This window comes from Blennius ocellaris, assembly GCF_963422515.1.
Source record: "Blennius ocellaris genome assembly, chromosome: 1".
Classification (NCBI taxonomy): Eukaryota; Metazoa; Chordata; class Actinopteri; order Blenniiformes; family Blenniidae; genus Blennius; species Blennius ocellaris.
The window spans coordinates 19,388,522-19,401,811 of NC_137650.1; the positions used below are offsets into that span (position 1 = coordinate 19,388,522).

Consider the following 13,290-nt stretch of genomic DNA (forward strand, 5'->3'; position numbering starts at 1 on the left):
AAGCAGTATAAACATAATGGTGTATTCACAGTAACCCTGTACTCGCAGTATTATACCCCCATTATCTTCCTTTTCTAAGTGTTGTCCTCTGTTCTCAGCATGTTGGTCATTCATCTTAGCTTTTTTGGTGCCGTCTCTTCTTGAATTACTTTCTCACATATAATTGTGACTATGGAGTATCTTCCTTCAATCAAATACAGTCTGGCTGAAATTAATGAGTGCATCAATCAGCCGATTGACCCACATGGTGTTGACAGTTGATGTGTCAATGCAGCACACCAAAAACCGATTGAGGGACACAAAAGTAACTCAAGGGTTACCTTTCAAGTAGAGTGAAAGAATTGAAAACAGCAGGAAGAACCAGGAACACATGAGTTCCTGGCCTGTTTAATGGCTGAATATTTTAATCCCTTTAATTCGCCGTCACTTCCTTTCCTGTCCCTGACAGACCAACCCGAGAGGACAGCCTTGGTGTTCCTCGGCGGTGTGTGCGTGGGCCTTCTTGTCACACTGTGTGCCATCGTCTTCCAGATACACTGTCGAGCAGACTGCCACTACGGCAACAGCAACAACTCTCAGCGCCGCCTCAGGAACAGACATCAGCAGCGCCACCGTCACAGCTGCCCCCACCAACAAGCGGGGGACAGTAACCCCGACCACACTGCTTTGGTTCCCGCCGGAGGGCGAGACCCCTCGGGGGACCGGGAGGCAGAGGAATGGGATGAAACATCTGATATGTCGGCACGACGACGCAGACGTTTTGAGAGAGCGCTGCTGAATGCCACCATGTTCACGTCAGCTGAGGGTAACTCCCACGCGACACGCGGTCCCATGTGAAGGCCAAGGAACCAAATCCGAACATTTAAACATCTTTTCCAACGTACTAGAAACTCTGTGTTCATCTGAGTTCATGACATGCCAATAGAAGTTCTGTGGCCCGATCCTCAAGTAGTGGATTTTAAAGGGTGGGGTTGAGCCCAGGTTGGGGGGGGGGGGGTCGTCGCCAGACAGCTTCAGGGGTGGGGACTGAGATGGGGGACTGAATTTATTGGCAGTGTAAAGGAAACAGAGCAAAATGATGAAACAAGATTTAGTGCAAACCACTTATGACTGTTACAGGTTGTGTTGAACATTTGAAGACCCCATTTTAACGTATAGAATAACAATACCAGACTATTGTCAGTGATGGAAGAAGTAACTACTAAAAGGATTTATCTAACCCTAAATAAAATTTGCAGGTTGTTCTACTCATTTGCTATTGGAATAACATTTTCATTAATGGTCATTTAGTTTTTTGATCGGTGGCATAGCAGTATGTATGGGCCAACTGCAACAACTGGACCTCTAACATTTGAAGTAATGAAGATAAGTAAGGTCAGTAGATGGAATTTAAAGGGCAAAGTTAGAATTGGTCAAGACTTTTGCATAAAGTCCAATGTAAATATCTCCAAACCCCAATATCTATGATGCAGATAGAAGCTAGAATAAAAGGTAATTTTGCTTGGCGGATGTCACGTGAAATAATGAACTTCGAACTAAATCTAAATCATCTACAATTTTAAGTGTTTAAGTTTTGTAAGTAGTTTTATGAAGTACCAGGACACATTTCTGCACATGCACTGTAGATTGAGCCTTTGAGTCTTGAGTTAAATGAAAAAAAAAAAAAAAAAAAAGAAAGAATACAAAATGTATACATGTGCATCACCTTTTGGTTTTCCTTAGAGCTGGACCGGGCCCAGAGGCTGGAGGAGCGGGAAAGAATTCTACGAGAGATCTGGATGAACGGACAACCAGACATCAGTACGGTCACTCAAAGCCTCAACAGATACTACTGAGACTGCAGTCTGACAAAAAAAAAAAAAAATAATGTGAAGACTAGTGAACAAACACTGTATGAATTAAACAATGAACATGAACCGTCACTTCACAGTTTCCATTGCACCAAAGAGACTCCTGTCAAGCTGTGACTGACAGTACTGCCGGGGAAGTCCTAAAAATACAACGACGGGAGTCGCAAAGAAACATATATGTTTTAAATTACCCACACTGCTGTTGTTTTCCTGCACATTCTGTAAATACCTGCCTGTTGTTGTCATGTAACGGAGGTATTCTGGACTTATCCTTGTTTAACTGGTGCTTTTGAGATGCGCAGGAGGGGAGCCCGGAGGACTGCAGCTCTGCAGCTGTTTACACAATATGATGCTGAATTTAAATCATATACTGTGTTTTTTGCACTTTTCATAGCTCACCCTTATTTGTCTGCAAACCTGCTTTAATTCTGAGGTGAGAACTACAAACCTATTCAAATTAGGGAGAATAGAAGTTAATCTGAAGAGAAAAAAGATTAGTCACTGAATTCCATGCAGAGATGCATGTATAAATCCTGGTGCTTTTATTAAAATTATTTAATTTGATTTGATATGTAGGACAAAAACAGTCCAGTTTGATTTTACGGTGAAGAGGTACTGACTCATATGTAGGTTTTGTTGAACAAGTGTACAAATGACAATCACGTTTGTAAAAAATAGTGCTACATTTTAATCTGTGTTTATGAGTTGAAAAAATTATCTTAAATTCTTTGGGGTTTTTTTCCCTTCATTTTCATGTGTTATTTTTATTACCTTGACTATCTAAAGCGGGGGTGTCCAAACCCGGTCCTGGAGGTAATGATGATGTCATCACCAAGGTTGTGACAGAGCCCAATAATGAGCCCTTCATTGCAATCAGGTGTGTTGCAACTGGGAGGAGCTAAAACACGCAGGACCCCCGGCCCTCCAGGACGAAGCTTGGACACCCCTGATCTAAAGCATGAACATTTTTAGCAGTTTGCTCACTGGTATCAACTGCAATTGGTGGACAAAAACATGTGTGACCTCTATTATAACTATTCTATGAGAACTTTTTCTCCACCTGCTGGCCATGAAATGTCTCTACACTGTCATTTCTTTTCCCATCCATGTGGACCGACACACATTTTGAAATGGGGAGCTAAACGAGAGAGAGGGGGGGACTACACAACATCTGAACTGAACTGTTTTACTCCATTACACTTAAAAGTAATGCTGTTTAAAAAGTTACAAATACAATTTGCTAAAACTACTTACACATTAAATAATTACCTTTGTTTAAAAACAACCTTTTTTCAGACAAAGGTTACACAAAGGGTGATTGTTGGTAATGTCTGATTCAACCTGTGATTTTAAATGTTGCACATGAATAGGACGGGTTAAATGTAGGTAATTCCTCAAAGGTTATCAAATAAAGTATGCATTTTTTTTTCTTTTCTTCTGTCTTCGTGATGCAAATTCTTAAAAGAATACCCATAAAACTACAGTACAGGTTCCAAAAAATATAGTAATATCAGCATTTGTAAGTCGCTATTTCTACCCCTATATATTTTACCGGTGAACCAGTGTTGATACAAGAAAAGAACCACTAGGCTACTTGAAATTGGATAAGAGTGACAATCAATCGAAATAATTTGTGAAGCAGTAGTTCAATTACTTTAGGACAGGGTTTTTCAACCACTGTGCCGCGGCACACTGGTGTTCCGCGAGATATAGTCAGGTGTGCTGTGGGAAATTATACAATTTCACATTTTTTCTAAAAAAAAACATTTACTAATAACATTTACTCTCACAGCTGCTGTCAGCTGTGAGAGCAGTGTGCAGAGTAATCGTGTATGAATACTGTGGCGAGCACTGCAGAAGAATTGCTGAGTTAAAATTCTATTCTACCAGCTGAACACCAGAGACTTTTACTGTGACATAAACACACGCAACCAAAATGGCATAACAGGATGACACTCCACACAACACATTTCGCACTCATGGTTGCACATCAACATCCAACAAACCAAACCAAACTAGACGAAATAATTAACTATCTGAACCGAGGAACAAAAACACAACACAAGCACAAATCAACACACACAACAACCCCAACAATAACCCTCAATAACCTCTGGCAACACATAACCTGAACTCCCATCATGCCCTGTAGCAACCAACTCCGTGATCGCTACAATACTCTTCGCCACTCGATGGCAGAACAGAAGTTGCTGGTAAAATCGAAACTTAATAGACCTCAGTCTCGTTAATCACCACCAACTGCGGCTGCTCCCATCTTGTATCAAAGTACTGTGTCAGTGACTGATGGAGGAGTTTTTGAAAAGGAAGAATCTAACCAGGATATCAGCTCTGTGTTCATCCATCAGGTCCAGGTTTCACACTGAGTGAGTAAAAATAAAAAAAAGAAATTTGCAAACACTTTTTTCTGTATTTATTTGATTCCTGTTGATAAAGCATTGATGAGAATGGCTTTATATTGTTAATATAGGCTACAGAGATTAAAATTTTTACATTTTTGGTTGGTGGTGTGCCTCGAGATTTTTCCAAAGAAAAAAGTGTGCCTTGGCTCAAAAAAGGTTGAAAAACACTGCTTTAGGAGATACCCAAGTATCTCGCCTTATAAGTCGGGAACTATTATAAAAGTAATAGTCATTATAATAATTATAATAAAGGCTTACTTCATTCAGAAATTCAGTTCTAAAGATGTATGTTTTATTTTAAATACAATTCATTAGTTTTACCCTCCACTTATTTTCTTTGGTATTACTTTTATTTTAGCATGAAATTGGGCCCTCTCAGAAACCCACTTTGAAAACCACTGCTCTAAGAAGTGATATGATACTGGGGCTGGGCTGATAATATTCTTCAGGAATGTATGCTCATTATTTGTTCTCCTAGAACGTTCGGAGTTAAATTAAACATAAAACACGTTAAAAAAAATAAGATCCAAAACTATACCTCTATTCTCTACGTTTGTGTGGTCTGGTTTACAAGATTAAAATCAATCCTTAACATTGGACAGTCAAGAGGAAAGACAATACTAATAATAAGTATAAGATGTGGTCTGTGAACCGGTGATTAGAGGTTTAAGTAAAGTTAAGCCAGGTCGTGCAGGATCTTTGTTTTACCTGCAGCTCGGCTGCTGTAGCTTTAACGGGACGGGCGGTGACGTTGGGACGGGGAGCCTGACAGCGGGCTGCTGCAGCCGGACCGTCTCTCCTCCCGACCGGGACCAGACAGACCCGCACCGGCCCGCCCACCGGGACACGCCGCCATCGTCTCGCCGCCTGAGGACACCGCTGCCCGGGGAACATGAGGGACTACGCGGCCACTCCGAGCAACGGGGGCGCGTGCATGCCTTGCTGCCAAGTCTGCGTCTTTGCTTTTACCGCATTTCTCCTCGTTGCAGAGAGGACTGCGCGTGAGTCCTGCCTGGGACACACACACACACACACACACACACACACACACACACACACACACACACACACACACACACACACACACACACACACACACACACACACAGTATGACTGATGTGCACGAGTCCAGGTTATGTCTTATTTGACTTTATTTATTGGGCTACGTGCGCGCGCCACTGGGCCACTTGCGTGTCTGGACCGGTGTGTTGCTGATGCACCGGCAGGATGAGGAGACGCTCTCATCTGCTGCTGTCAGTGTTTTATAAATGGCTGTTATAATGTGCAATAACCCAACATGCAAAGTTAGTTTTTTCTTCTTCTTCACTTTACCGCTTTGTTTTGTGTTTTCATTAATAATAGAGCCACACCACAGTCTGCAGTCATCTTTCCTATTTTTACCCCATGCATCGCGTTATGAAATCCAGCCAAACTGCTGACTCATGAATGAGTTTTCTGTCTCCTATAAAATCGCACCTATGAAATGTCTTCCTGCAGAAAAAAAAAAGAAACACGGCGGGGCCATGTTGTCACATTTCAGCGCTCTTTTTTTCGGGGGAGGTGCATGAATGGACGAAGGGGGGGGGGGGGGGGGGGGGGGGGGGTTCTGGGCGTACCCCGGGATGGGGCCTAGTCTGTGTTTTGGCAGCTTTCGAGATTCAGATTTCATGTGTGGAGGTGCTGGAGGAGGGATGCAGGGAGCTGCAGAGGAGGAGAGAGGAGGCAGCACCAGCTTGTTGTCAATAAAACCTCTGATACACTGAAGAGCAAAACAGAGGTCATTGATGCAGGGTGGAGACTTAATTCTGAAACGTCTTTATTCTGGCAAACCATTCATCCTTCAGATTACTTGAAACATGGACACAGTGGGAGATATGACACACAACACTGCCAGTGTGTCATATAGGCTGTGTTTGAAGCTGCAGCACACGAGATTACCAACGAGATTTACTTGTCAACTATAACTGTATCATTATACATCTCATCCATGATAATAATTTGCTTGATAATAATTTACATAATCAGAGAGGTGCATGCTCGGTTTAGATTTCTCCGCATTACTATGTTACAATATTGCTTATTGTTTTGAAGTTTTTGGAGTTCAAGCCAATGTTTTTCAAGTATACTGTATATATGTTTAACTTTTTTTTTCTCTATAGGTTTCTTGATTTTACTCGCACAAACACTCAGTTTTAAAGTAAAACGTCTACTTTAAGTATTTACTCTTTTCTATTTCAAGAGGAGCTGAGTCATGGTGATGATATCAATTGCTTGGTACTCCTCTTGGCTAGTTTAAGCTATATGCACAATGCCTTTATCGACAATAAGTAAATTTTATCTGCAAATCAATTGAGTAACTATAGTGAGAAGTTATGTGTAGTTGTAATAAAAATAAAAACAGTACTATACTGTGCTCTGGATTAGCTTAGATGTATATTCATGTCTGCTGTAGAATATGAATATCCTATAGTAAGGTTCAACTAGCAATGAAATATAGTGGAATACAATTATATGAGCCTGTTTTACATTTATTGTCAAAGGAAGTTCAATATTTATACATTTATTCTATGTTTTATATTTTTGTACGTTTGCATTAAAAGCTTCATTGGAGTTTTCCAGCAGTGTTACATCATTCTTCACATATTTCACCTCCAAGTATATATTTCCTGTAAATACCCCTGTTTATTCACATTGGTCTCCATCTTTCCTCAGTAATCTACTGCTTCGTCTACTACCTCTGGATCGGTCATAACTACTGCTATGCCCATCTGGCCGGCTTCACTGCACTGTTCCTGCTGCCAGGTGACCACCACAACCACAACAACAAGATTATGGGTGCACTTAAAAAAAAAAAAAAGTGTTGCACGGCTACATATTAGTTTCTACCCTCCTTTATTCCTCAGGTTGGGGACCCCAGTGGCTTAGTTATCTGTGGTACCTGTCAGATGGACGAATCCGTCGGAAGTCCCTCACCTGGACGCACATACTCCACCTGGGTATCTTTAAAAGGTGGGCTCAGCACCAGTAAAGAAGATTTACTCACTCGATGTTTTCCCTTTTCACTGGTTTGAAAATGGAAAAAAAGGCTATTGGTTAAGTTATTATTCAGAGCCGCACAGTGGTGTCGTGGTTAATATTTAATAATGTGTGATGTTCATACCAAGTACAACAATGCGTCAGAGACAACTTCTCGGTTTGTGTCGGCTTCTTTGGTCGTTTCAGGCTGTGGGAGTGTATGCGTCTGCCGGACATGGACGTGTATGGTGAGATCATGCAGCAGGCCGACGTATCTGCCCTGCGTCTGTTCGAGGCCTTGGTGGTCACCCTGCCTCAGACACTGCTCAAGACTTACGTGCTCATCTGTACTGACATAGGCATCAAATCCCCAGGTAAACAGAGGCTGGACGGAGTGGAGTGTGTTTGTACAAACCAAATGTGTGTAGCTTGTGTTGTTAAACAATAATCAACACAAAGTTGTCAAGTATCTTCATGTAGGTGAGAATCAGCCATCAACAGATATTACGCTGCTAAATTCCCTGTAGATTTTTGATAACAGCAGATATTTGTTTTCATTGTGGGAAATGTGAAAGTCCACACTCCCTATCTGTTAAATACCAAAAAGTGCAGGCACAGGTAGCTGGTGATAGTTATTTTTGAAAAGATGTGCTCAAACACGAGTTTCATATGATTTAAGTTAATGTGTATGTATTTTATATGAGCGCATCACACATGTATGGAGATTTTAGAAAAAAGGCATAAACGGCAGGCTGAAATGGTATGAATGGTAACATTTTGATAATTCTTTATATTGAGCTTTCTTTATAACTGGTATGCAGGGATAGACAACTTTCATCATAGCGAGGGCCATAAAAATGTTGCTGCATATGAGAGTTGGAAATACTAATTTAACCTGAAGAGCTAACCAAATAACTTGGACTCAGCCAAAGTGCAGGCATTGGATAATTTCCTCCTTTTGTATTTAGTTTGACAATATTTAAGGAATCATTGCATTTGATATTAGTAATGTGATTAATTGATCTTCCTTGAATCACCATTTTTGTAAATTTACTCATAGGCTGCAATAATAGTTGTGATCCATACATGGCTTGTTGGCCACCAGTTGCCCATAACCGTACAATTACATATATAAAAAACAATATTTGATTTTCCATCGTTTTTGTCAAGATTTGACTGATATTCCTATAGTCAGTATCTATATTGTTGAACCATATGCTGCTGGTTCTTCATGATATGTGAAGATCAACTATTACATGTCCAGTGTGTCTTGGTGACTTTGTACGTTTTAATACAGCGTTTGTTGTTATTAAAGTGCCTACCATTTCCTTCTGCCAGTCACATGCCTGATGTACAGCATATATATTGCATTTTACTATATTGAGGTTCTCATTTTTGACTTTTCCCATCTGCCCCCTCCTCTTGCTCTTTCCCTGCAGCTTCAGTTTGTTTCGTGGTGTGTTTGATATCTCTGGCCTGGGCCTTGGTCCTCTACGCCAGAGCCTGTTCCCTCATCAGACCAGGACATTTACACATGACCCCTGCTGCCATTCTCTGTCGACTGCTGTGGCGGGTGGGCATCATTCAAACAACCTCCTAATAACCAATATGTGTGACACACTCTAAACACAACGCCATCAGTATAATAAGTACCACTGTTCGACTTGATTGTGAAGATGCATGGGAAACATCTTTGGTGGGGACCTGCTTGTTTGTTCTGTGATTGAGAGTGTTTTTTTTTCCTTTTTGCAGGTCGGCATGTTGGGATCGAGATTTGCTGTTCTCGTGCTTTTTACACGTGTCTTCAAACAGTGGATCCTGGGAGTCATTGGTGAGTGTGGAGGGAAGGTTTTAGCTCTAAAACCAGATCTGGGATATAAAACAAAGTGTTGGATGACGTTTGACATTACTGGTGGAGTTTCCTGTCAGGTCGAAACATGTATTTAGAACATTGTGTGGTAAATGTTCCCCTGTGTGTGTGTGTGTCTCAGGTGTGCACTGGCTGGGTGCAACTTTCTGGATGGTCTCTCAGCAAACCAATATCATTCGTTCAACAAGCCGATGGAGAATCTTCAACCTTGTTTTGGGAGCGATTCATGTTTTTCTTTTTCTCAATGTCAAGTATGGACAGTCCAGATACCGCATGGCTGGGTTTTACACGGTATGTGTATTTATACGTTTCTGATGATTCAGGCCCGTGTATTTACTCAGTTAAAAAAAAAAGGTTGATGGGTTTTTTGATAAATAATGCTCTGCCTCATTGTCAGCTAATTATGAAGAGCATGCAGACATACGTTGTATGTATGTTTGAAAATGGATAAATGTTCTTGACTTTTCAATTCCCCCTCAGGTCATGTTTATAGAGAACGCTCTTCTTCTTCTGGCCTCTTCCTGGTTGTTTACCATGGTGTCCTGGCACACAGTGGGCATCCCTGCTGCAGTGTTTTGCAGCTTTCTCATTGGTAAGACGTGATGCCAGTTTAAATCTGTGAACAATCTGAAAAGCTCTGTAATTGTTCAGTCATTTTCATATAAAGAAAACATTTCCTGTTTTTTTGTTGTTGTTTTTTTCCCCCAGGGCTTATTGCATTGGTTCTGTACTACCGCTTCCTCCATCCTAAGTCCTTTGAGATCTTTCAGAGCATTCAGCACAGGGGGATTGGTGGAGCCTGTATGGAGCATGGATCGACTCTCTCACTGGAGGAGAAAGTCACCCCTACCTTCCATCGCCATGCAACGCTTTCTGGTCTGTTCTCTGTGAAATTCCATATCTATCAATCAATCAGTCGATTGGACAATTATTCAGTCAGTCAGTCTATATGTCTGTCTTTTTAATTTTTAAATGTATACTGAATAACTGGACATTTTGATCAGGCGGCGGAACTCTCATGGACCTTCCTCTCCAATGGGAGGGCTGGAAGCATCATCACTGGCTGCTGATTCGTTTAGCCCTGAAAACAGGTGATGTGTCAAAAATCTGGTCGTCGTACGGTGAAGGTGGTCTGGCTGGACTGATGGGCCTGTCTGAAGAAGTGCACTCCCCCGATGAGCCCTACATGCATCGGGTTTGTTGCTGACGTTGGCTGTAAAGACGGTCCTCTCTAGTATACATCTGAAGTCTTTTGAAATTTCTTTTCAGGGTTTATGATTCGTATTTGTGCTCTATTTTGTCAGCATCCACCTGTTCAACTACAACGGGCTCCCCAGCCAGCCCCGAAGCCTGCTCCCCAACCAGCTCCAACACCAGTTTTACCTCAGGTCACCCAGGCTCCACAGGTACAATCTGAGCTGATTGTGTTCAGTTATTTAAAAAAAACAACGAGTTGGACACTTTTAATCAATCTATTGATTCTAAACTCAGCAAAGCAGCTATATAAGTTTATTTAACCCTTCGTCAGGTGCAGGAGGTGGTCCCGCCACCAAAACCAGCTCCCAGCACCGTGGTGGCTCGACCAGTTAGAAGAACTCCTCCCACGACGATCCAGGACATGAGAAGGTTTCCAGAGATCATCCCAGTGCAGGAGGTCATCTTCGAAGAGACTGCAGAGGACGAATCCAGTGCTCCGCTGTCAGAAGAAAAAGGTTATTTTGCAAATTTTACATCAAGTTAGGTAATAGGTAATGCGAGACTGTAAGAGGCCTGATGAAAATCAAACTCAGAATCAGTGTTCCATTTTTGCAATAGAGAAAAATGCATTTAAAAAAAAATCCAAACCATGGTCGAGACCTAAAGAGGTGTAATTCAGAGTTCTAGCTTCAAGCTGATATGTTTTATTTTTCATATTTCCTGCCACTACTGCATTTTGAACTTGTGAATTCTGTTCAAGGTGCTTCTTTCTAAACAAAGACCGCTTCATTGTGTTTTCATGTTGTCAGGCGACGAGGACTTTCAGAGTGCCGCGTACGGCTCACCGACGTTCTCGTCTCCAGAACAAGTGGGGAGCCTCCAGCACATTGACAGCCACACCGGCACCCTGACCGAGCCCTCGTCCTCCGTGGCTTCTCTGGACATCAAGACACCCGGCTGGTCACCCGAGCGGCGCTCCCCTCTGCTCATAAGCTCCCCGGAGAAGAAACCCGCCATCCCCGGAGAGTCCAGCACCACGCTGTATTTCAGTGCAGATGCTCATTCTCCCTCCAGCGGCAGCTACCTGGGCTGGGGCTCCGAGCTGTCGCCCATCTCCAGCTACCGAAGTCCCTATCGGATCAGGGAGGCCCGTTTCATCACCTCCACCCCGCGACTTGAGCCTCGAGCCGGGGCTGAAAGTCCATCCCCTGTTGTTGTCATCCCTGCCACCCCTGGAACAACACCGGGCCCGACCCCAGGCGGAACCCCCAGTGCTTCAACTCCTGTCGGTTCAACTCCCGGTGCCTCGACTCCTGCCGCTTCGACTCCAGGTGCTTCGACTCCAGGGGCGACTACGCCTGGTACTCCGATTATCCCCCTCACTCCAGTCATCTCCCACGCTCGCAAACAGATCGTCCAGTTTAGTCCAGACAGCAGAGAGAGGGCAGTGTAAGGAGGCTGAGTGCACCGGGCTGAGGAATTCTGTCTTTTTGAGTTTAGCTCTTCAGGATACACATAGATTCATGCATTTACTAACTTGGGGGCAGACTTAGTGGGAAGGGAGGGGCTCACTTTCATTTTTCAGCTTTTTTAAGAGTCATAAAAGGCTAGAGATAAAAAAAATTATTCTTAGTTTTGTCTCTTTCTGTGCAGATAGAGATTACATAGCTATTAAAAATTCAAATAGATAACTCCTGCCATACCCTGTAGGGCATCTCGCCAGTCCTTATGGAGACGTGGTGGAAGATCAATTTCTGTTTGTGTTTTTCAGTACGTCACACTGTTGAGGAATAATTTGTTGAAACATTACAGCCAAGTATTTTTCGATTGAATATACTTTTATTCATCTCAGTGGGAAATTCTTTAGTTCTCCACATTCGACCCATCCCAGAGACGGCGCTCTGAGGCAAGGGGCCGTGCCCTGGGGCCCACAGTGATGGCCGTCTCCTGGGGGAATCGAACCAGTGAACATCAGTCCTCTTAATTTCACCGTCGAGGCCACCACTTTTCAGTATTCGTGTAAATTAAATCTAGATGGCTGAAGAATTGAGGATCTTGCAGGTGCCAATTCAATATTTGAACACGTCCACACAACCAGGCACATGTTACCACCTGATTTTTAGATTTATTAAAGCAAACCTATGGCAGAACAATTTTGCTAAAATATATGGGGGAGGTTATTTATTTTAGATATTAATTATGACAACATGCAGGTATTTGCGCGCAAACAATTAACGATTGTATCAGTTAAGGCTAAAGTTTAAAACGTTATTGAGCCACTAGATGGATTCCATTAACCAAAATAACCAGTTTACAATACTCAAACGTGCTGTCTGCAAGGCTGCTGTGCAGAATTTTGTATACTTCACTAACCAGTGGTGAGTTTTTTTAATCTTAGCGCCTGTCTGTTATAAAGCGATTTGTGATAAAAAAAAAAAAAAATATATATATATATGTGTGAGGTAGGTGATTTCAAACCCAAGTACACGTTCAAAGTTACAGCCGTTATGTTGCTTGCGAATAATAATGTGGCATTTATTTTCTTCCCATCGTAACTTTTCGATGATGCTGAACGTCATGTCCAGCTTTCAGGAAACCCATCATTCATTCAGTCTGAGTTGTACAGTGTGGTACGCCGTCAGAGTTTACACTCGTCACTGTCACACATGAGGAAACGGATCGCTGCATAACATCCGTGTGATCCGTCAGCCGAAGTGATCATTTTTAGTTTTATGAAACAATCAAGCAAGCATGACAAAAGCAAATGTTTAAAAACATTACGTAGAGATTTTTACTGTATATATATATATACTATGCTTTATTGCTAATTTACTTTATCTGCAATAACTTCCATGAGTCAGTAGATTTTAGCCACGAGAGTGGTTGTAGCATGATTTCTTTTAGCAATCTACACTAATGGTAGCAAGGGAATTTAAA

At 42.2% G+C, this 13,290-nt stretch overlaps 2 protein-coding genes across 2 annotated transcripts in view; both read left to right on the forward strand.

Moving 5' to 3' along the window:
• The window catches only part of LOC308149101 (protein eva-1 homolog A-like), a gene marked incomplete at its 5' end in the record, with an annotated part of 6,031 nt that extends 4,001 nt beyond the window's left edge, over nt 1-2,030 (forward strand). Inside the window, 2 exons of the mRNA XM_080520756.1 lie at nt 449-805; nt 1,723-2,030. Of these exons, the coding sequence (XP_080376882.1) occupies nt 449-805; nt 1,723-1,835 (470 nt within the window). The 3' untranslated portion in view covers nt 1,836-2,030. The remainder of the gene's footprint in view (nt 1-448; nt 806-1,722) is intronic.
• A 3,132-nt stretch (nt 2,031-5,162) lies between these two features.
• LOC308129788 (XK-related protein 5-like) lies at nt 5,163-11,806 on the forward strand (the record flags this gene model as incomplete). The annotated part of the gene is made up of 13 exons (XM_080495867.1): nt 5,163-5,271; nt 6,984-7,073; nt 7,175-7,280; nt 7,494-7,660; nt 8,726-8,859; nt 9,039-9,117; nt 9,278-9,447; nt 9,637-9,748; nt 9,865-10,032; nt 10,161-10,351; nt 10,461-10,562; nt 10,685-10,868; nt 11,163-11,806. 13 exons carry the CDS (start codon nt 5,163-5,165, stop codon nt 11,804-11,806), a joined length of 2,256 nt encoding a protein of 751 aa, XP_080351993.1.
• Between the last annotated feature and the right edge of the window lie 1,484 nt (nt 11,807-13,290).